This window comes from Setaria italica, chromosome II (assembly GCF_000263155.2).
Source record: "Setaria italica strain Yugu1 chromosome II, Setaria_italica_v2.0, whole genome shotgun sequence".
Taxonomy (NCBI): Eukaryota; Viridiplantae; Streptophyta; class Magnoliopsida; order Poales; family Poaceae; genus Setaria; species Setaria italica.
The window spans coordinates 15,045,806-15,069,295 of NC_028451.1; the positions used below are offsets into that span (position 1 = coordinate 15,045,806).

The following is a 23,490-nucleotide window of genomic DNA, read 5'->3' on the forward strand; positions in this document are numbered from 1 at the left end:
ACAGGTGGGACCCGCTGTCGTCTTCTACCTCCGGCCGGACTCTGCTCCACCCGCAACCGCCGCGCAAGATCTCCGCGCGGGAGCCGCCTCCCCGACCGATTTGAACCAGGGCCACCTCTATCCCTTGACGCGCAATCCGCCACCATCCGCCCCTATATAAGCCGCTGCCCCTCCCGGCCTCGAGCACCCGCGCCAGCAGCACCCGAAACCTTAGCGCCCAAGCTCCAGCACCGCCGCCTCTTCTCTGCCGCCAAGCGCCGCCCTCCGGTGAGCCTCGGTCGTCGTGGACCGCCAAAACGAGTTCGCCGCATTCTTCTCTTGGTCCTGGTGTTTTTCGTGTGTGAAACCAAGCCCCAGAGCGCCTTTTCAGCCAACTCCGGCGACCCCGCCACCGCTCGCCGCCGACGCGCGTGACCGTTGGATTCAGATCCGACGGCTGGCAGCGAGTCAATTAGACCGCGTACCGGTCAACCGCGCCGCACTGTGTCACTTTTTCGCTTAAGCCCTCGCCTTTTCCGCAAATCAACCCGCGGTCCAGATCGCGTTGAAAAATATTTACAGATCTGCCCTCGCGTTTTTCGGTTTAAGCCCTGAGTTTTCTAAAAATCAACCCGCCATCCATTTTGGAGTTTTTGTGCGTTGGACCTTCGGTTTATACGCGTAATTACGTATAAGCCCTCAGTTTTCGTGGTTTGGCCCTTAAAGTTTTATTTTTCTCGCAGAAAAGCTCCTGGATGTTGTTTCAAGCATATCTTTTGCATCTTAACTCCGTTTTTCGCGTTCTTCGTATCCACATGTTCGTTTTAAAATGTAGATCAATTTTACAAGCTTGTTTTCTCTGTTTAATTGTGATTGGTGTACTGTTCTTACCTTTTTGCCCATATTTGCTTGTATGTGCTCGTGTGACGCGTGTAGACGTTCAACAGTTCAAGGGATTTGAAGACCAAGCCTTTGAGGAGTACGAACAGAGGAGCAAGACCAAGAAGGCAAGTCGTGTCCTTGATCACTACTTTTCCATCCTATACACCTTTACTTTCTCGTACTCAACAATATGCTATGCACATGTTAAGATTAAATTGATGGGTCCCAATTAAGATTCGCCTAGATTGAAATTACCTTTGCCTTGACCAACTGGGTTTACCTTTATGTTGGGTAGCTCATGCTTAGTGCTTACTTGGTATGGTGGTTTAACTAAACACAATGTTTAATCTTGCTTTACTTCTGCTATACCTTTCATTAATACAAGATCATGTATGTTTAATCGGAACATGGAGTGACTACCCAGGAAAACAATGCTACCACAAGACTAAATGGCTCTGGTCTTGGCTGAATAATTAGAAACCTTAGTCTGGGGTGATCTTACTCGTGATGAGGCAAGAGGGGGGGGGACTGAGTCGTTGCATCTTTGGCCTGTGATAGGTTGTGCACGCCAGACACCGAAAACTTAGCGGGTTACCATTGACTAATGAATCTTTGTAAAGGCCTCGTAGCGTCCCTATGCAATCACACCTCGGAAGTGTGGTATGGTGCCTTGCAAACACCGCATGGTTGGGTCCAAAGTTCTTTTGAACTTTTACGCGACTTGTGGGTAAAGATGTGCCACCTCTGCAGAGTGTAAAACTGATCGATCAGCCATGCTCACGGTTAAGAGCGGCCTGGACCCTTATATGATAATTTTACCGGAAGAAGGATTTAAATTGTTGTCATTTCATGCATATGTTGTTTACTTTATTTATGCTCATGTTTAATTTCGGGTGGTATAAACTTATACTTAGTTAATTGCTAATAAAACTTGACCAACCTAATTAAAAGCTAATGCTAATTACACCTTAGCTATACCTTGATTTGCCTTACACTACACTATTCCCCACGACTTGTTGAGTACCAACCATAAGTGTACTCACCCATGCAAAACCGCTGTTCAGACCCAGCTAATTTGGAGGAGTATCTGCGCGACTTTGAGGAGTTCTAGGCGTACGGTTCTTCAGTCAGCTGCCTGTGGTGTTTTCGTCGTCTTTTGAGTTCCGCTGCGTAATAATTTAGGCTTATGTTTTATTGAGACTTTTCGGTCATGTTATAATGTTTAATACTCCCTTTATTCGTTTTAGCACCATCTTTATCATTTACTATTATCGTACATGTGTGTAACTTGATCCTGCCGCACATGTATTTAATGCACTTTATTTTGTCCCTAAAATCGGGTGTGGCAGTCGCCCTACCGAGTCACCACTCACCGGCGGCCACACCAGGCCAGTGCGCGCGGGAGTGCCTTCTCCCTCGTGGGACGAATCCAAATCCAGCAGCCGGCCCAGCGCCAGGTTCTGCCCTCCACATTCTTAGTACCTAATGAATTAACTACTCTTAGTTCCTAACTGAGTTATCAATTATCATGTTACGAAATTTTTATACCGGAATGGAAGTATTGGAATTTCATTCAGATAGATATTGGAGAGAGTTTTTTTTCAGGTTGTCAGTTAGAGGGAGGGAGGGAGGAAGAGATTTGTCTGAAGATGCAAGGGACTTGGAGAAACAAGGCAGCGGCATTGAGACCACCACCTATTCCTTGAGCCCTGTCAGTTGATTTAGGACCGAGTGGTCTTAAAATGCATATTGCACAACACAATTTGAATTTTTCGAGCTTTAGAGTTTAGGCTTTAGAGATGTGTTTTCGTTCTGTTTGAATGATGCATAGAAACTTTCTGAATCAGTTCCACGTAGCTCTAGTTACTCAATGGTGAGTTCAATATGACACCTATGAAGTACAATTTACATCGTAATGGAAGTACTGGACAATCCCCTGAAGAAGAAGAAAATCATCTTGAATGCTATATGAAATTTCCACATCTCACCGCATATGCTCTAATTTTCCAAGTTAAATGATGGTTCTCCAACCACAACATCACTTTGGTCATTACGTTATCCATTTTTCCATGTGAATTCTTTCACTTTGTACTGTATTTGAAGATAGGGAAAGGATCTTGACCGCTCTTTACTATGAAAATGAGAAACTGGTGTCGAGCAGCAGCCTCTTGCATATTAGATAACTTATTTGTGCAGTTCGATTCCTTAGTTTTGAATCATTAACAAGGTACCCTAAGAGCTTACCTAAGAACTTCAATAACAACTTGATTCCAAGGTATTTTGAGGGTTTCCAGATAGGTTGTAGAGGGATTCCTAAAGATGGAAATATCTTGGGTCCTTTTGCTTTCAAGTTGAAGTACCCAGGAGGATTTAGGCCAAACCGGAAGTACCTTGAGGAGGTTGTCAAGTGGCAGAAGATGGCATTTCCTTCACCTTATCTGAATGCTAGGCGAGTTGAGCCTGCAACACCACAGGCTCGAAAGCGAGCTGTTGCTGTTCTGCATGAGATTTTGAACCTGACAATGGAGAGTTAATTGACATCTGAAAAGTTAGAGCATGCAAATACAATGAAGTGTTTGAAGAAGAAATTATTTTCAGATTACAACTGAGGCAATATGATTTCTGTTAGCTTGGCAATATGATTTCTGTTAGCATCAACTGTTAGATTGTGCTGCTATGATATATTTTGACAGTTTATCATACATCTTGCAGGGATGTTCTGATCAAGAAGGCTGTTGGATGTTTGGATCTATTTCATTGCAATGTAGGTGTCATTCTGTCAGTTAAATATGTGAACTGTGATGGTTATCTCCCTATCCCTGCTCTTCAGTATTAGCGTTTCAGTCTGTCATCCTGTGAACTATGCTCTGAGAACTTCTGTCTGCGAACTGCTGTGTGAGAACTGCATTTTCAACTCATTTCTTATTCTGTGTGAATGGCTGTTGGAATGGCAGAGGCCATATGATGTTGCTGTTCACTTTCAGGCTGTTCATTTAATCCTTGTTGTTCAGTTTTAGTTCCAGGCATTGCTGTTTCAGTTTCAGGTCTGTAGTTTCTGAAACGTTGTGTGAACTCGGTACTGTTATTTCAGGTCCGTTAGTTTATGAGTGAATGTTTGGTTGAACTCTTCATTTTTGTGAACTGCTATCTTGTGTGAATGAATGTGGGAATTGCAGAGGCCACATGTGTAAATGCTTGCGTGAACTCTTCATTTTTGTGTATAAATAATTGATATCATATCATATCCTGTATTTGGAGTACCGATTGATATAAATATGTATTATATTTATGTTTTTAAAGATTTTATGTGACATTCTACCAATTGAGCACCAAAATGGCTACAAAAATCAAGTGTACATTTGATCATCGTTTCTATGAATCAATTAAATAGCTTGCAAACAGCTAAGGGAGTATTTGGATACTAGGTGCTAACCTTTAGCATCGGATGTTCGGATGCTAATTAGGAGGACCTAACATGAGCTAATTATAAAACTAATTGCAGAACCACTGTGCTAATTCGCGAGATGAATCTATTAAGCCAAATTAATCTATCATTAGCAAATGGTTACTGTAGCACCACATTGTCAAATCATGGATTAGGCTTAATAGATCCGTCTCGCGAATTAGACTCCATCTGTGCAATTAGTTTTGTAATTAGCTTATGTTTAATACTCCTAATTAGCATCAAAACATCTGATGTGACAGGTGCTAAACTTTAGCACGAGATATCTAAACACCCCCTAAATACTGTACAACCTATCTTTTTAGCTGTCTGTGTCTGACATGGAAAATCAAATAGACAGCCATTGTCTAAACTGTTATACATGCACTAAGCTAACTTCAGGTTTTATGTGCAAAATTCAAGATTAAAAGGCTAATCTTACATGGACAACCATGGGTTCAGGGTAGACCCGAGCAAAATAGGCTAGCCCAGCCCGGATTGGCTCGAGCTCAACCCGATTCTCATTTACGGTTGGGTGTGGCGCTGATTTTCGCGGCCCAAAAAATGAGCGGGCTTGTGCTTGGTCCGAATTATAAAATGAATTACATTTACACTAAAAAAAGATGGGTGGCCCGGTCCAAGCTCAAGCTCGATCTGAATTGGGTCTGATTTTGTTGGCTCGGTGGAGTTAATTGGCAGGCTTGGGTGGAGATTTTGGGCCCGAAAGAAACTGGGCTTTTTGCCGGCCAGCCCAAGTTTTCCTCAAGTCTAGTTCAGGGGATGCTGCAGCACCCCCGCAGATCTACCTTGATCAAATGACCTATAATTTAGGATGCAAAGAGCATTGCATAACAAGTTTTTTTCTTGGAAAATAAAAAACAGTAAAATTAAAGGCTCCATATTCTGTACGGGGTCACCATGAATGCTCTAGCTAGCTTGGGATTAAAGGATTCCAATGGGAAGAGGACATTTGGCTGCCGAGGATTAGGAGCCTGGTTGGGTACCAAAATTAGGGCAAAGCCTATGAACTTTGGCGCTTGTTTGGTCGAAAGTCAAAAGAATTTGGCTATCCTATTTTAGCACCCACCATTTAGGTGATATCCTAAAGTTCTTGCTCAGTTTTGGTAGAAAAGTTTTTATTATACTCATGTTTTGGCATGCCCTAGATTTGGCACAAATCTTGGAGCCAAAATTAGGCTCTAGGGTAGGCCACGAGCCTGTCGTAGGAAGGGTTATCGGTAGAGAAATAGAAGGAAGGTTTGAATAGAATAGGTGAATCGGGGAAAAATACAGATGGCATTGCATGGATATAATACAGATGGCAATATACTCCCTCTGTTCTGAAATATAAGATATTTTAGAAATTTTAGGACATATTAGTAGGAGTAGTAAGAGATATATATACCTTGAGTTATACTTGATAGTTGTGCTATCTGCTTTTTAATGATAGTTGCAGATAAACAAGGAACTTATTTTTAGAATAATCCATCCACCAATCAGTCATCTTTATCTTATCTATTTTCGGGAAGAATTAAATTGGCAATTATCCAAATGTATCTATAATATCTTGTATTTGAGGATAAATTGTGAATACTTGAATGCTTGTATTATATTACGGAGGGAGTATATGAATTAGCGCAGAGTATTCTATCGTATATTGCTTCTCAGAGTTGGGAGCCAGGCACGATTCTCTCGGATAAAAGGTTTCAATAGTTTACAGTTCATCTTATAGTCAGTCGAGGTCACGAGGAACAGGAGACAAATAGCCCGCCTATGAGAGTAACCGGGTCACGGCCCAGAAACGCACTATACGGCCCACCAGCGCCCATGTCCCATCTTCCGAGTTGGGTCTCGTTCTCGGAGTCGGCGAGCGCCGCCGCCGGTGACCAGAGCACAGCCGGCCATCAGCTCAAGCTCGAATCGATCGAGTACGAGTAGAGCCCTCTACACACACGAACAAAAACCATCCGGGGCTAGTACGATTGAAAAGCCCAGGATTTTCTCTCGATTACTCTTCTGCTCGCTGACGGCCGACCCCCAGCTCCGTATTTTCGCTTAGGAGGACCGACGCAGCTTGTCTTACCATCCCCCACACTCCCACAGCAAGGTCATCATCCGGATCGACTAATATAGTTTCAGATTTCTGCCGCCTTGCTATGTTTCCCCCCAAAAAAACATTGACTGGAGTGATTGATCTTCATTTGTTGGTTTTTTACTAGCTCAGGTACATCAAGATGGCAGCCATCCTGCCGAGAACCGTATGCAGGGCTGCGGAGGCAGCGCTTTCACTGCGCTCCGTGCCGCCGCGCGGCGCCGGTCACCATGTACGGTCCCTGGGCGGCGTCTCCGCTGCTTGCTGTAGTAAGTAATCGTTGACTCCCCATTGCCTCATAGCTTCAGTTTCTTGATTTTTCTAAATCGCTTTATTCGCTTTCATATTTGTGTGGTCTGTGACTTGCTGAATGCTCAGAAGCTGGTGCTGCTTCAGTGGAGTTCGTGCCGTGGCACAATGGCGGGGGCATCCTGCACAGGGCGGCATCCGTGGACCCCACCGCAGTGGTCGAGGCTGGCGCCGTCGTGCACTCCGGTGCTGTCCTTGGTAAGGAGGTCGTTGTTGGTTCTGGAGCCGTCGTTGGACCTTCGGTCTCCATCGGCAACTCAACTAGGATAGGGTATGTTAATTCTTGAATTGATTTGAGCACCCATGTGTATCTTTTTAATTTAGAGAATTGCTGAGAATGACATTTGTGTTAAAACTGCGTAGGTACAATGTTGTCTTAAGCAATTGCTCGGTGGGTGAGTTCTGTACTATCCATAATGGAGCCTGCATTGGCCAAGATGGTGAGCATATATACTCATTTTGTGTCTAAAAATCATCCCATGCTGTGAAAAAAAAATGAAAATACAAAGTTGCTGTTAGCATGTGCTAAAATCTCTTTGAGCCAGATGTCCACTTCAGATTGTGAAATGCAGTTTCTTTTTTCCTGTGAACAGACTGCAGAGTTTCAGTTCTGTTTTGCAATTTGGCTACTCACAAACCTTTTCTTGATTCACCTTTTTTTTAAAAAAAAATACTTGGTACATATAAAGATTGCTTTATATAATCCTTTCAAAGAATATAATTCATTTCTGATAATATGCTGATGTCAACATCTTATTTATGTTGCAGGTTTTGGGTTTTTTGTGGACGAGGATGGACAGGTTAAGAAGAAACCACAGGTTAGTGCTCACCATTATCACTCTGTTAAAATTTTTCTTTGTTTCTTTCTCAAAGATTATTAATTAGTAGAATCCAGATTCAAAGACAGTGAATTGATTGTTGAGTTCAACACTGAGGTACATTATGCCCTGTGTTAATGCAAATATTCAGTATTATTTATATAGGTGAGGAAAAAGCTTAGTCTGACATTTATCACACTTAATCCATTATACTTACCTGAGGTCTGACAGAAAAAGATCTTGAGATAACTCCAGTCCACCCAATGTTTAGTAACCAGTTGGCTCATCTCTGTTTATTTTTATTTGAGAATCTTTATGTGGATGTGATTGGAGTACCAAATCACATAATATGTGTATACTGAAAAATGTTACTATTTGCCAGATGCTGTATGCAAGAATCGGGGACCATGTAGAAATAGGTGCAAACACATGCGTTGATAGAGGCAGGTAACTTGTTAGCCATACATTGGATGATTATTAGTGCTCAGAGGTACTGCTGGTATCAAGAGAATGTGGTTGCAATTCTTCTGTTTGTTGGCCCATGATTTTCATTTAAGATTTTGGGCTATCGGCTTTTGCATTTGATTATATGGCAGTAAAATTTTCCTGAAAACTTTTTTCACCTTTTATTAACTGCAGTTGGAGAGAGACAATGATTGGTGATCATACCAAGATTGATAATCTAGTCCAGGTATTATCCCTCCTAAATTAGGTGATTGGTTTCTTCTGCATTACCTGTGAATTGACAATTCTCTTGCAGATAGGTCACAATGTGGTCATTGGAAAGTGCTGCATGATATGTGGGCAAGTAGGGATTGCTGGTTCTGCCACGTATGTATAACTTTGTTTCATTGTTTACATGTTTTGTTCTGCTTAGGAATATTACATGATTTTTCTGGGCCATTGATCAGGATTCATTCTGTTATGAGCATGCAGGCTGGGGGACTATGTTACGTTGGGTGGTAGGGTGGCAATCCGGGACCATGTCTCCATTGTATCAAAGGTGCTGCTTCTCCAGCTCTGTGCTTTTGGCTTTGCTTTTTCTTTTTGTGCACCTTGTATCAAACTAGTTTGAATTCAGTGCAACATTGTGTCACCTTGCGTAATATCGTATCCTGGCTACATTGCTCGGAGCACTCTGGAATCATTTTAGCTCTTTGACTCAATTCTGGTTACAGTGGCGAAAACATTTTTTTCTTCATGTTAGCAGCTGACTACAGCCTAATAAATTTATCTGCAACTTATATCTCCACATATAATGGTTTCAGCAAATAAAACATGCAGTAAAACAAATGTTATTCCTTATAGTCTGATTAAAATTAAGCCAGTGACAGTCTATTACTTGATATCAGGCTTCTTTGTTGTGCTTGTCTTTGTTTTCACTCTTTCTGCAATCTTTTTGCAGGTTCGGCTTGCAGCAAATAGCTCGGTGACAAAGGATATTCAGAAGCCCGGTGACTATGGTGGATTCCCTGCTGTAAGCATATATCAACAACCATATTAGTTTCAACTTTTGTTCCCTTCTTTGTACTTATTGAAAAAACAACCTAACAGTTCGATATGCATTCTTAGGTACCGATAAATGAATGGCGCCGGCAAACTGCAAACTTGCGCCTGTTCTCAAAGAAGGATGGTGTGAAGAGATAGCATCCAGCAATCCACCTGTGCCAGATGTTTTCCCTGGCAGTGGACAATGGTTGTACTTGACTAGTGAATGTTGCAGTATCTCATTTTTAACGGTGTTGCGTCTATTTGGCTTGGCCAATGTTTAGGGTTTGACTAAGGTTCAGATCCGATCACCTCTGCCGAATGAGGGGATGAATGTGCTCAACATTTTAGTTACACAATGGAACTTCATCTTTGATCTTTGAATGTGTTCAACATTTTAGTTACACAATGGAACTTGGCCACAAGGAAAGCTCTACATCGATATCGCATTCTTTTCTAGCTGAATGGCAATACCAATCAAACAATGCAGATAATTTACACGAGAAGCTGAACTGACATGAACATTACATAAGAGCAAGATTACTGCAACCGGGAGTAAACAAAATTCTGGTGCTGGTGAAGATTACATGAAGCAGACTGCAGACACAGACTACTCAAGAAGTCTCAGCTGTCGTAGCTAAGCTCGTAATAGGCGCCGCACTCGGGCCTCTTGGCGACGGCGCGGTACCCCTCCTCGAAGTCCTCGCTCGTCACCACGGGCCGGTCGCCGCGCACCGCCCGCATGCCGGCCTCGAAGCACACTGCCGCGATCTCGGCGGCGCTCATCCGGTCGTGCCGCGCCGCCAGGCTCTCCAGGTCCACGCCGCCGTCCAGGCTCATCCCCGCTGCGCACGCCCGGAACACGAGCCGCCTCTGCCGCCTGTCCGGCAGCGGGAACTCCACCCTGCGGTCCAGCCGCCCCGGCCGGAGCAGCGCCGGGTCCAGCGTGTCCGGGCGGTTCGTCGCCATGATCACGCGCACGCCGTCGCCCGCGCGGCCGTCGCCGTCGAACCCGTCCATCTGCGCCAGCAGCTCCACCAGCACGCGCCGCACCTCGCGGTCGGCGCCCGAGTCCGATGTCGCCGCCGCCGCCACGGCATCCACCTCGTCGATGAAGATGATCGACGGCGCCTTCTCCCGGGCGAGCCGGAACACGTCGCGAACCATCTGGGGCCCCTCGCCGAGGAACTTCCCCACGAGCGCGGCGCCGCTGACGCGGAAGAACGCCGCTGAAGCGTGGTGCGCGACGGCCCTGGCGAGCATGGTTTTGCCGGTGCCCGGTGGGCCGCACAGGAGTACGCCGCGCGGCGGGTCCACGCCGACGCGCGCGAACAGCTCGGGGTGCGTCAGCGGCAGCTCCACGGCCTCGCGGACCTCCCGCTTCTGCGCCTCGCACCCGGCGACGTCGTCGTACGTGACGCCCGGCCTCTCGCCCTCCGCGACGAGCAGGGACGACGCAGCGGCGGCGCCCTCGCCGGCGGCGTCCACGGGCAGCGCCTCGAGGACCGCGTGCGACGGTGACGCGTGGAGCAGCACGGTCGCCGAGGGCTTGAGGCGCGCGCGGTCGACGGCGCCGTGGACGCGCACGTAGTATCCGTGCGGGCTCCCGTCGTCGGTCTCCTCTTCGACGACGGCGTGGTCCTCGCCGACGATCTCAACGACGTGGCCGACGACGAGGGGCGTGTCTTGCTGGACGCCCTTCAGGGCCTCCTCCGTGGACCGCACCTCGCGCCGGAGCTGGGCCATATCGACGCGCACGCGCTCTTCCCGCTGGTCCAGCTCTTCGAGCTCCCGTTCCAGGGAGTGGAGCAGTTCGTACAGGTCCGCGTCGTCGCCGACCTCGCCGTGGGCGAACCTGTACACGGCCTCGGCCTGGGACGTCGGCGGCGGGACGAGGTAGAAGAAATCCGATGGGCACGACAACGTTCGGTGCAACTGCGCTACGGTGGCGTCGGCGGCCACGGCCATGGATGTACCCGTTCGACCATGGAACGACAGCGTACGGTGCAACGACGGCGCTGCGGCGGAGGCGTCCATGGATGCGATGCGACCGTGCGTTCGTCTCTCGTTCGACGACGGTCGACGGGCACGCACGCGCCGTGATTTGTAAGGCAGGGCGGGGTCGGTTGGAAGTCGGACGAGAGATGCCGATTCGAGCCCGACTCGGAACAAGCCCAAATTAATCGGACACTTGTTCGCGCGAGGCCCGAGGGCCTGAGCGATTTTTTTTCAAAAAAATAAAAGAAAAATAAAATTATCATCTTTTAAAAAAATTACCACTGATTTAGCAATGTAAGCCACGAAGATCTCTGTTCGGTAAAAGCCGGGGGGAAGCACAAACCCATAAATAAATCGTCGTAAAACGGATATATGAAACGATTTTGGTCAGCTGGTGCAGCATTTTTAGACTTGAATGTATCGTTGTCTGAAAAAACAAAACAAGAAATAAAAAAAGGGGTAAAAAGGTTGCAACTGGTAAAAGGAAACTTACGTCGACCACGATGGGACTCGAACCCACAATCTCCCGCTCCGGAGGCGAGCGCCTTATCCATTAGGCCACGCGGTCCCGTTGTGTAGTTGATTAAAAATAAATTTTAAGACCAGTTACCCACAGTAAGGCTAAGAAAAGGAACATTGCGGCTATTCCTTATTTCTTTACTAACCAATAGCAGAAAAGTTTGCCAGACAGAAGCAAGATGTCTTCTACATACTGCAAATTGGCAACAAGATGAAGCAATCCCTGACGAGAACTATAAACGCACCAGAAACACGACCATGTTCTTTACATGAAGGGTAAAGAGCATTGTTGTGAATCCGCAGAATTTTTCCTTTTTATTTTGACATAGCAATTTGCATGTTTGGATTGTAGTATGACAGTTATAACTGCCTGTCAGAACAAAGGCATAGCATTTGCCACATCTATTTACACATGGGAGCTCATAGTGCTTACGGTGAATCCAACGAATTACCATGATAGAGAGTTTAACAAAAAGCACACGCGCTTAGAAAACAACAAAAACAAAAGTACACTAGCACTTTCTGTTCACACATGAGTAGATCCAGAACAACCAGGGTTCAGATACAACCAAATGAATGTCAATCCCAACCACCTATGACACCTCTAAAATCTAACCAGTTGCAAATTCTGATAACAAAAAATACTTCTCATAATCTCATATACTATCACCACACACATAGCTACCGGAAAAACTACAGGATGCAAGTCACTTGATTTGTTACAGAACAACACACAAAAAAAGGTCTGTGTTTTAATCACACATCAGTTGGCGAAATGGAAAGAGCGCAAGTGCGCAGGCTATTCCTTCTTGGTAGCAACCTTGCTGCCAGGCTTCACTGGTGTCGAGAAGAGTGGGGTGTACTTGTGGTGTTTGATTACCATGAGCATAACAAATGTGTTGGCAGCTAGAAACACGAGGCCTGCAAGCCAGAGTTGCACAAAGACATTTCGGCCCTTGAATTCCAGCAGGTAAGCCCACATGAGCCAATGTAGTTGAGATCCCATCCACACTAGCATGCAGGCCAGGCCCTTCCACTTAAGTTTCATGCTGCTCCAAGGGAGGATGAGAGGCAACAGGCAGAAGAACCACACGAAGTACTGTGCCGTCATCACCTACTCATTTAACAAACTGAAAGTCAATACCTCAAGGGACTAGATTAAAAAAACAGAGAAATGTATGTAGGAGTCACCGTATACCTTGTTAAAAGCAACAAATGCAACAGTCTGGAGAAACATGCAAAATGGAAGATCCCTACAGAAGCGCAGAATCAATGCCAGTTGCACGATCAGTTGAGGCAGAAACGAAGCAAGCCTCTGAATACTTGAGAACCCTTGCTGATGATGTAGATATATATGATAGAAATATATTGAGAAATTGTGTCTTGGATCAGTCCGAGTAAGATGGTAAAGTAATGCTTCGTTTAGGAACTCCCACCCATAAAGATAGAAGAAAACACCAGTCCAGACAAAGAACATAGATCCTGAGAGCAACCCAAATAGGATTGCATTTCTTGTTATAAAGTTTGAAAGGAAATCCCATAGAGTGGCCAGGAATGATGTTGGTCCTTCTCTTTGACTGGATTTGTCATTTTGCAAGTGCTGTTCGGACCTCCACAATGTAAGAGTAGGCCTACCAGAAGAACCAGCATAACTCTTGCCAAGAACAATTACAAAAGGAATCGCATATATGATTGGGTATATTCTGAAGTGCACGATAAGCCCATACCAGAATGCTGCCTGAAATACTCTACCTGCAAAAGGCAGTTAAACTGTAACATACCATGCTAATCTACATTATACCCAACAAATTTTAATCATTGACAATCTTTCTTCCTATAATTGAGATGAACAGTTGAACACCAGTAAGTTATTTATGCTATTAGGCAATGTAACTGTAGAGTAAAACATTATAAGCTGTTTTCTAGGAGGTTGCAATCAAACAAGACCTTAAGGTACAGAGCAAAAGTGATCATGAGTTTATGTCTTCAAGTAGAAACAAGTACACACACCACATATAAGAAGATAAATATTCCATATTCAGTAGTCAAAACGTGATAAACTATATGTCTGCACAAGTGATATAAATACCCATAAACTTCAAAACAACAAACAATAATTCAGTAAGTACAAATTTCATTCACTATGAGTGCATAAGTGCATATACTGAGTACTGTATTTCATTCCATGAGCAACACCAAACTTGGCAACGCACATGTGGGATGAGAGCTCTTAGTATTGAACAAACTCAGGGGGATTCCAGTTCAAATAGAGATCGAAATAACAAACTAGCATAAAATATTGGATTTACAACACAAACAGGAGTCATTTGAGACAAAATATAAGTAAAACTAGGGATATGAATAAGTTACATACTCTGTTTAGAAAACAATCATATCTCAGTTTGACATGAAAGAATAAACAAATGAACAAACACAGTTATTAAAGCATGCATTAGACCATGAGAGCACATGCTGGGACACTTTCAATGGTTCTATCACATTTCATTTATAACAATTTTACGAAGGTAGCAATAAACTGAACAAGCAGCAAAAGAGATTCAGAGCTTACACCCTTCATCAAACAAATGAGAATCCAGAGTATGGCAGCGCAAACTATTGGCTCGCAGTTTCCTCTTGTGCCAATGGTGAATGTGAAGGGATTGAACAGCCAAGCTATCACAGACCACATCCGCATTTTCTCAGGGATTCCTCGTAGTTTCAGAATGGTGTCTATGAACAATCCTACGAGCAAATCTGCAGAACAAATAATCATATATGACCATCACGAAGTTTATCAAGGAAACTAAACAGAAAAAGAATTTATCCAGCTTAGTAGTCCCCAAATCATAACAAATTTCTGTAATTACTACGTCATATCAAAAGCTCCCTTCCTAAACTAGTAAGTGTGAACGTGTAACCAAGAAAACAAAAGTTTACTGCGCATCCAAATGCCACATCCTACCATTGCAAATAAAGATCACAAATTGAACAATATCTGTAATATGATCAAACATGTATAAATGATTAAAATGGGTATAAGAACTAACACACTGAAATCTTCCATATAGCGATTCTCAATTAGGTTGCATAATAAACCCAGGCATCTAGATTGCCGAACGTCACTGAACCGAGGATAAAGCACACGTTCGAGAAACTAAATATACATACAAAGATCTACTAAAATTAATTACCATTGGCGTCAAGATAGATAGGGAAGCAAAGAGTTTTAGGAACAGCTGCAGCGCGTGAGCAGAGCGGGTTACCTGCGGCGGAGAAGAGGAGCTTGCCCCAGGCAGCATGGAGGAGTGAGTTCGGGAGAAGTAGGAAGGCCAGGAGCGGAGAGTAGCGGTAGGTCGCGCGGGCGAACGGGGATCCACCGGCGGCGACAGAGGCGGCGGCATCGGAGAAGACGAGGTAGTCGACGTCGGTGTAGCGCACCTCGAGGTGGGCATCCTGCCACTCCCCGAACACTACCAGTGCGAGCCGGAGCGCGGCAGACGCGAGCAGCACCCGCCGTAGTGTCACGGCGGCGGCGGCGGGGGCCATCGGGGAATCGTCGCCGGAGCTTGGGAGGCGGGGCCGTGAGATGCGCAGGGCAGTTGGGTAATTTCTGCTTTTTTGGAGGTCACGATGGCGCGCGTGGCCCCTTGGATTCCGAACGGACGGCTCGGATGGTCCGATCTGAGGGAGCAGCAACACCTCCTGGCCCCACATGTCAGGTGCCACTTTCCGGAAAACCCCCTGAAGGACCGTTGATTTCTCGTCCCCTTCCGCGCGGAGGTGGATTCCTCCATCCACACCGTCGTCCCCCACCACTTTCCCCCGCACCAACCACGCGGCGCCGCCCGAGCACGACCATGGCGTCGCCGTCCATCCCCGCCGCTCTCCGCCACCCGCACCTCGCCGCCGGTGGCGGCCTCCTTGCCCACTCGTCCGGGGAACCAACTTCGCGCTCCGCGCTCTCATTCAGGCAAAAATTTCTTTCTCGGATACTTGTTCTTTCCTTGCCGCCGCATCTAGTTTCTGGAGCCGCGCCGTGTAACTTTTTGGCGTGTCGGTCGATCCCATCGTAGTTAATTTTGGCTGCCCATTCTAGGAACAATTGTTGTTGCATCAAATGCTCCAAGAACAAAATGAATCTTTTCTCGTTTTCCATTAGTAGCAAGGGGGAAAAAAGGCTAGCCAACTATTTGCTGCTCTTGCTTAACGTTATCTGTTTTCGTCTGAACTTCTTATGTCCTGGTCTTAGAATCAGAGGGATTTGTTTTGGCCAAATTAAATAATCCAGATGATGAGTCATTAAGTCCCATTACTTGATCAATGCTTTGTAGCCAGATCGATTGTTTGTACTGAAAAATCGAATGTTATCTTTTTTAGAAAAATAAATTTAACCTCTATGTGTAAGTGATTAGCTTGCTGAGCCACATGAGTGTTGGTGGATTATTTTGTGGTTAATTTTCGTGACATTGATGATATAGTTCTGTTAAATGGTGATGCAGTGGTAATTCTTTGCATTTCTTCCTGCTTAAGCAGGACTGTAGACATGCCAATGAGGAGGTGGCAGACAGGTCTTGGTCCCATTTTGGCTGCGAGGAGTCCTGGTTTGGGCAATGTTGATAATCTGCATGAGGTGCGCACTTGCAATTCCGTGCATAGTTTTTGAGTATTTAGTTGAATTGCCATATAATGAAGTTTATCTTGACGAATTATCTTTCTTGGGCATGTGCTGTAGAGTTCGAGCTTGTCTAGAAGCTGGGATTTGAACAGTCAGATTGATAATGACCGTGATGTACTCATAGAATGTAGGGATGTTCATAAGTCATTTGGGGACAAACATGTATTGAGAGGTGTCAGCTTCAAGGTCAGCCCATCTCTTCCCACTTTCATTGTTATATGCTTTTCATAACTCGAATTAGAACCAGTGGTTGGATAAGTAACACTAAAATGGCATGAGTCATAAGGATACCATCATATTCATATGTAATTCTTAATCCCCAGTTGCACACTGTTTGTAATTGGAATTGTCTTTAATTCTATTTTTTAGTCACTGTATTTCAGTCACTATGCATTCTGTTTACTGTTATCTTTGATTGGTTGGTGTTTTCAGGACTCAGTAGGTTTGCTTGTAGTCAATTATGATTCAAAATAATGTTACATCTTGTGTAGATTAGACATGGTGAAGCAGTTGGGATAATTGGACCTTCAGGAACTGGCAAGTCAACTATTTTGAAGGTTATGGCAGGGCTGCTAGCTCCAGACAAGGTTGTTTATCTTCTTAATTTGTCCTTGTTACAGCAGCGCATCATTACATGCTGGTTAACTGGAAGCTAAATGTGCTCTCTATTTTTTCCTGGCTCTGCAATAACAAGCAGGGTGATGTAATCATTTGTGGAAAGAAAAGACATGGATTAGTTAGTGACGAGGATATTGAGGGTCTCCGTATTGGTTTGGTACATTTTCCTTGTACTTTGCTGTATTTGGAGAAAAAAATGGCATGCTTTCCTTATAGCTGCCTGTGCTTGAACATTCTGATATGGTATTTTGATACAGGTCTTTCAAAGTGCTGCACTTTTTGATTCTCTCACAGTCCGTGAAAATGTTGGATTCCTTTTGTAAGGGAACATGCGCTCCAGAAAGTCATTTTTTTAGTAATTGCCTCATGTTAAACTTTCATGTCTGATCCATCCATTCTTTGCTTCAGATATGAAAATTCAAGCTTACCCGAGGACCGCATTGGTAAATTAGTGACAGAAACTTTGGCTGCAGTAGGACTAAAGGTATGTCAAGTTTCTATTTTTGTTTCAGTAAGCACTTGGTTTTACAATAAGTTTTAACAATCAATTCGTAGAGTATCTGGTGCCATTTCTTTTTCTTTTGGAGGAGAGACATGATAATCTTGCAAGGTTTATATAGAACATGTTATATTCATGCAAACAATTACATGGTGGCCTCTTTGTTGATCAAGAGCAAAAAATAAAAAAAGGACTTTTCATTTGTTGAAACGAGAATTGCACAGATTCTAAAAACAAATCAGCAGTAGAGGAACTGGTCTGCTGCAATAAATGAGTTACTGTTGTATCTTTAGAATATGTGAGGATTCTGAAGTCATAATCAATCTTGTTAGATAGGGCATGAGCCAATGTTTTAGCATTTCCTGTGGTACTTGTTGAATAAATCGAATAAAACATTATCATTTTGGGCAGGGTGTTGAAGATCGCATGCCATCTGAGTTGTCTGGTGGCATGAAAAAGCGTGTTGCTCTAGCTCGTTCAATAATATTTGATGATACAAAGGATGTAATCGAGCCAGAGGTATGTCTTTGATTGATTATGAGCTAACAAAGTAACAAGGCCCGTTTTCTGCTTTTATTACCTGATACACTATGAACTGCTCATATGTTTACACTCCTCAAATTTCTTCCTCTGCTAGGTCCTTCTATATGATGAACCTACAGCTGGGCTCGACCCAATTGCATCAACTGTCGTGGAAGATCTTATACGTTCCGTGCATATGACTGGACGGGATGCTCTAGGCAAGCCAGGAAAAATAGCTTCTTATGTTGTTGTGACTCATCAGCATAGCACAATAAGAAGAGCTGTTGATAGGTAAGAACAAATGCTACATTTTTCATTTCATGGCCTCCATTGTCTATTGCTAGGCCAGTATCTCACATTTGCTTTTCAGATTGCTGTTTCTTCATGAGGGGAAGGTTGTTTGGGAAGGAATGACACATGAGTTCACAACATCAACTAATCCAATTGTTCAACAGGTTATGCACTATGTTTTCTGGTGTTTTTAAGCATTCTACAAGATTAATCTTTATTTAGCCAGTTTTAGCACCTGGCATTATCTGATATTTAAGCCACTTGTGCATTGCAGTTTGCATCTGGTAGCTTGGATGGGCCCATACGATATTTCTGAAGACCCAACTTAGTAGTGACTCAAAGCTTAGGTGGTTTTGTACACCTCTTACAGATCATCTCAACATTATCTGGAGCATGAAGAATCTGAAATGCCCCCGCAGCGGTGGTTGGGAGATGCAAACGCTCTCTGCTTGCCATCATTCCTTTGAGATTATAGGTGTCTGCAGACTTCAGCATCATCGATCGGTTACAGCATTGAGCGGCATAGTAGCAATACCAGTTTCTCAAATAGGCTTTAGTTTCTACATCATTTTTGAGGAAACTGCGCCGATCAAGTCACAAGGGAGCTGATGTAAATGTATTTGTCACTTATAGCAGCATCATATGCTTTGGGAGCCGTCCCAAATTACTATTCGTTTTGATTTTTCTAGATACATAGTTTGATATGCACCTAGATATATATTATATCTAAGTACATAGCAAAAACTATGTATCTAGAAAAGTCAAAACGAATAGTCAAAACAAATAGTGAAAAGTCAAAATGAATAGTAATTTGGGATGGAGGGAGTACTTGTGTATATGTTTGTCTTAACTGAAATGGCGCACTGGCATGTATATGTTAAGCAGCCACTCCCTCCGTCCTAAATTACTATTCATTTTTTACATAATTTTTACTATGTATCTAGACATAATATACGTCTAGATGCATATCAAAGATCATGTATCTAGAAAAGCTAAAATGAATAGTAATTTAGGAGAGAAGTATTATTATATCTAGGTGCATGTCAAAGACTATGTATCTAGAAAAGTTAAAAACAAAATGAAACGAAAGGAATAATAATTTATGTTAAAGACTATGTATCTAGAAAAGTTAAAACAAAATGAAACGAAAGGAATAATAATTTGGGATGGAAGGAGTATGTTTAACAAAATCAAATGAGACGGCACTGGCGCACTGCCGTGCGGCTAAAACGTGTGAGCTGCTTACACTTGATGCCCAGAGCTTTACATCCCACCACTCGAATGAAATGCGTGAGCACTGAGCAAGTCCGCCAGGAACATGCACAACATAAGGACACAAGCCAAGAATAATGTAGCTCATATGCCACTCTGACAGGGTCTAAAATTCACCATGAACAAACAAAGGGAGGCAAATATCCAGATTATAGCTTCCAGAACAGGCGGGCCTCTCAACAACGATACAAACAGGTGGTAGCTTGTCAGATATCAACAGGGTAAACAACACCCAGTGCAAAAATTCAGGTTCCCTCAGATCTGATATGTGGAGCAGTTCTGGACGGTATGTGTGGGTGGGTTCACCGCAGCATTGAATGGAAAGAAAGAGCAACAAAACAACCAAATCTGGAGCTTTATTTGACAGAAATCAAAACTTAACCTAGCTCAGCTCAGTTTCATTATGAGTTCTGTCATAGTTTCTAGACAGTTAGTCCCAACCCAACAATTGATGGCTGCTATTGAACAAGTAGCTCCTTTGCCAAACAAAAATCCACAGCAGGCGATCAGCCAAGAACCAGTGTGCAATTGCATTGGAGACCCTGGTTTCAAGTCCAACAACCTTTGAACCTAATCAACGTAGACAAAATCAAGAATTAGAGAGCAGAACATAAGTGAGCTCAGAACAGCACAAGCAAGCTCAAGGTTTCGGATGTGCTATAGAATGCCGTACTTCTATGACCCAGCAATATAATTGCCAATATGGATTTATGGTTTACAGAATACCTAATGACCCAGCATATAGATTTCCTTAAAGAGGCACATGCACACAGCTTAAAACGGAGTGATGAGAAAGAAGATTTTCCAAGCTTGCATCAGGCTCTGTTTCGACTCGCAACTATCCCTTGTCTAATCCACCTACATATAGTAGAATCACACAATATTGAAAACAAAGTGAGCTTGCCAACTATGCTTGCAAAATTAAAGCCTCTCTAGGTTCTCCCATACAGAAACAAAGGTCACCTAAGCATATATAATTTCTAAATGTATATCAGAAAAACAGGGCTACATCAAGCACAGAATTTCCAGCATACCATAAATAACAGAGCCCCCAATAAAAAAAAAGTGCTCAGCAAGGAAGATGATCAACTCAACAAAAATCGTCTAAGCACAGTGAATGGGCTACAGACAGTGACTAAAATTATTCATTCATTACATTGCTCTCTATCATCCACCCGTAATCCCTCTGTCTCACTCTACGGATCAGAGCAACCAAAGGAGAGGTCAAATCACCAGACGCGATGGAATGGCGAGAGGTCTAACCGGAGCGGAGAGAGCGCTCATGTCTGGCGGCGGAGTCGCTTCCGGAGCTTGCGGAGCTTGTGCTTGTTCATCTTGCGCTTGCGCTTCTTCTTCACGCTGTCCGCCCACACCTTCGCCGCCTCTCCGCCTCCCTCCTCCACGGCGGGGGCGTCCCCGATCGGATCTAGGCACGGGTGTATCTGGAGGCCCGGGTGGAAGGAGAGGATGGCGTCGCGGAGACTCGCGGGTGGCGTTCCGGCCGGCGTCGAGGCCGGGAGTGGAGGGGGAGCCGGGGTCGGGGTGGGGCTCTGCTGGAGCTGCGGCGGTAGGTGGGAGAGGAGAGAGTTAAAGGGGAGCGGGGGCGGGTCGCGGAGGCGGAGCAGCAGCCGGCGGAGCGGCGCGGCGGCGGCGGCCATCGGAGACGTGCGAGAAAAGAGGGGAGGGTTTCGTCGTAGGGAATGGAGGCTGGGTGGGCTGACGCTTGCGTTGTGTTGTTCTGCGTGGTTCCTTGGGCTGGGTCGGGGGACTGGAGCGGGTGGGCTTATTGTGCGTCCTAGGTTTCGGCCCAGCTTGCTGTCGTTCGATTTTAAATTTTCCAATTTAAATTCCGTTCAATTTTTTTCTGGCAACGGTGAATTTTCTTTTTCTTTTTTGTGGCGAGAGACAAGTGTGACATTTCAGGTGTATTTGAATAACCTTGATTTTTTATTGAAGCTAGGTGAGAAATATGAGCAATATTCGTATAGTAGCGAAGTCAATTAGCATATTGTGCATCATCCATACATAGCATCATAATATAGGGGGGAAATGCAAAAATACCACATGTCACTTTGGTTTTGATATTCCATCTCACAACACATTTTCTTGAAAAGGACCACCCTAGGGGAGGATCTAGAGCGCGGACTGGGGTGCTGCAGCCCAGGTCCAGTCCAACTCATGTAGTGCCTACTACCACTATGCAAATTCCAAAGCTATGTGCGTCGTGTACTTGATTCTTCAAATTTCTCTGGTCCTAACCACGCCTAACTTGATTTTACTTAAATATAAAAACACTCTATTGCTCTAAGCTTTCGAGTTACTCCCTTTATCCCAACCCAAATTATAAGTTGTTTTGATTTTTAGGTTCATAGGTGTTTGCATGCATCTAAATATAGTGTATGTCTAGATGCATGCAAACACCTATGAACTTAGAAAAGCTAAAATAGCTTATAATTTGAAACGGAGGGAGTAGAAGGCTGGCCCATGATCAGAAGGATGCCTTGATACCTAATTGGATTGGATGAGATCAATCACATCAGGAGATAGTAAAGTGGTCATGAAAATGCATGCGTATTGCCCATACATACACGTGCTAGACAAGAAGTTATGCATAATATGAAGAATGCAACTATTGAAATTCAGTTGCGCGGAGAATTGTATGTGGTTTTGAATTGACCGCAACAATATTATCTAATACTGTACATGGATACAGCTAGTGATTGTCGATCCCTTGCACTCAGATAATTTCTTAAGGATATCCGGTGTTAACAGCATAGGAAAATAGTAGGCCAAAGTACAATGTTCACCCAAAAAAAGAAGAAGAAGACAACACAAAAGCAAAATAACACGAAAGTCCTTGGCTCCTTGCAGCTCTCTTGCTTCTCCTACAACCAAGAAGATTTTTCGTCACTGAACAGTTCGATCTCCAGTCCGGGATACCGGTGTTCTATGTGATCAACTGCTCATAGAGCCATATATAGTCACACCGCTTTCGGACCAACCATGAAAAAAAGAAAAGAAAAAGAGGAACGGCATCATCTCAGACAACCCTAACACACAACCGCTCTTTTGCATTTCAAGTACTGCTCATAGAGTTATAGTCACAGCTTTCGGACCAACTGCGAAAAAAAGAAAAGAAAAGGAGGAACAGCATCATCTCAGAGAATCCTAATGCATTTCAATGGGCTAGTCTTGAGCGCTGTGACCATATATATTCTTAACAGCCAATCGAAAAGTTTTCCTAGTAAACCTAAAACCATTTTTGCGCAACTTTTTCCATCGCCTGGCATTCTTGTTTATTTAACTCTCTTGATGCTGGCATATGTTGCTTGGTCCCCAAAGGGCGTGTGGATTTTACTTCTGTAACCTGTTTCTATGGGCAAGTAATTGATTATTGGGAATATAAGTCTCGGTATGATTGGATTCGATAATGTTCACTAACAATGCACAACCATCTGAGATCTGCATAATCCAATACATACAAGGGCACATAGAGAAAAAACTGAAAGATTGCAGTAAAATCTGAAAATAATAACACTGTATGAGATGACACTTGTCATGATTTGTGTGCTATGAAAACAAATAATGATGGTTAGAAGTATAATAATATACAAGACATCATGCATTGCATATGATCTGTCTGTGGAGAGATTTTCGTGTGTGGGTCGAGGGCATGCAGAAACAGCACAGCATCGGTTCCTCTACCATTACCATTATTGTAGGAAATATGGATTGTCCCTCAATTTCTAGCTATGATAACTAACTGAGCTATGACATAGATGGCCCACGTACGTAAGCTGCTTTGCGAAGCTCAGTCACTAATATTTTTTCTTCAAATTAAAGCTATCAACCTTTCGTAGTTGATTGCCCAACTAGTAGATGTTAAAATAAAGACTGGATTGCTGATGGGTTAGTTTCACGGCATTTGGAGTTGAAGCTAGCTAGCAAGATCTAGAGAAGCCTACTTGATGGGAGCGAGCCCTCAGCATTACAAATGGTCCTGTGGTTGCTCGTCTGCTTGATTTCACTCGAAGGACGTCACTGTAAAACATCTGCACAATCCAGTATGTAGTTAGGTAAAAGTTA

The 23,490-nt window shown here is 44.0% G+C and overlaps 5 protein-coding genes and 1 non-coding gene across 8 annotated transcripts; 2 read left to right on the top strand and 4 right to left on the bottom strand.

Annotated features, from left to right (window-relative positions):
• Window positions 1-6,106: 6,106 nt before the first annotated feature.
• LOC101776957 (probable UDP-3-O-acylglucosamine N-acyltransferase 2, mitochondrial) lies at window positions 6,107-9,414 on the top strand. Of its 3 annotated transcripts, none has more exons than XM_004956108.3 (11): window positions 6,107-6,410; window positions 6,523-6,664; window positions 6,774-6,975; window positions 7,068-7,144; window positions 7,473-7,522; window positions 7,905-7,969; window positions 8,162-8,213; window positions 8,283-8,353; window positions 8,459-8,525; window positions 8,928-8,999; window positions 9,095-9,414. In XM_004956108.3, the coding sequence occupies exons 2-11, from the start codon at window positions 6,538-6,540 to the stop codon at window positions 9,167-9,169; spliced, it is 858 nt and encodes a 285-aa protein (XP_004956165.1). In that variant the 5' UTR covers window positions 6,107-6,410; window positions 6,523-6,537; the 3' UTR covers window positions 9,170-9,414. The 3 variants fall into 3 exon arrangements, with proteins under 3 accessions (XP_004956165.1, XP_004956164.1, XP_004956166.1); XM_004956107.3 differs by having other exon boundaries at window positions 6,528-6,664; XM_004956109.3 differs by having other exon boundaries at window positions 6,528-6,664; window positions 6,792-6,975.
• Window positions 9,415-9,634: 220 nt separating this feature from the next.
• On the bottom strand, window positions 9,635-11,047 carry LOC101771573 (26S proteasome regulatory subunit 6B homolog). Its single transcript, XM_004959185.2, has one exon. The coding sequence runs from the start codon at window positions 11,045-11,047 to the stop codon at window positions 9,635-9,637; it is 1,413 nt and encodes a 470-aa protein (XP_004959242.2).
• Window positions 11,048-11,503: 456 nt separating this feature from the next.
• Window positions 11,504-11,576, bottom strand: TRNAR-CCG. Its single transcript has one exon. It is a non-coding gene; the product is annotated as a tRNA-Arg (tRNA).
• Window positions 11,577-12,015: 439 nt separating this feature from the next.
• LOC101777919 (GPI mannosyltransferase 1) lies at window positions 12,016-15,136 on the bottom strand. The gene is made up of 4 exons (XM_004956110.3): window positions 14,791-15,136; window positions 14,099-14,281; window positions 12,726-13,279; window positions 12,016-12,641 (listed from the first exon to the last, which is right to left on the bottom strand). The coding sequence occupies exons 1-4, from the start codon at window positions 15,071-15,073 to the stop codon at window positions 12,327-12,329; spliced, it is 1,335 nt and encodes a 444-aa protein (XP_004956167.1). The 5' UTR covers window positions 15,074-15,136; the 3' UTR covers window positions 12,016-12,326.
• A 169-nt stretch (window positions 15,137-15,305) lies between these two features.
• On the top strand, window positions 15,306-18,804 carry LOC101778316 (protein TRIGALACTOSYLDIACYLGLYCEROL 3, chloroplastic). Its single transcript, XM_004956111.2, has 11 exons — window positions 15,306-15,497; window positions 16,061-16,157; window positions 16,260-16,388; window positions 16,694-16,789; window positions 16,900-16,977; window positions 17,078-17,139; window positions 17,229-17,304; window positions 17,731-17,838; window positions 17,957-18,132; window positions 18,212-18,296; window positions 18,407-18,804. Exons 1-11 carry the CDS (start codon window positions 15,385-15,387, stop codon window positions 18,446-18,448), a joined length of 1,062 nt encoding a protein of 353 aa, XP_004956168.1. The 5' UTR covers window positions 15,306-15,384; the 3' UTR covers window positions 18,449-18,804.
• A 656-nt stretch (window positions 18,805-19,460) lies between these two features.
• On the bottom strand, window positions 19,461-21,116 carry LOC101778713. The gene is made up of 2 exons (XM_004956112.3): window positions 20,668-21,116; window positions 19,461-19,974 (listed from the first exon to the last, which is right to left on the bottom strand). Exon 1 carries the CDS (start codon window positions 21,060-21,062, stop codon window positions 20,685-20,687), a length of 378 nt encoding a protein of 125 aa, XP_004956169.1. The 5' UTR covers window positions 21,063-21,116; the 3' UTR covers window positions 19,461-19,974; window positions 20,668-20,684.
• Window positions 21,117-23,490: the final 2,374 nt, after the last annotated feature.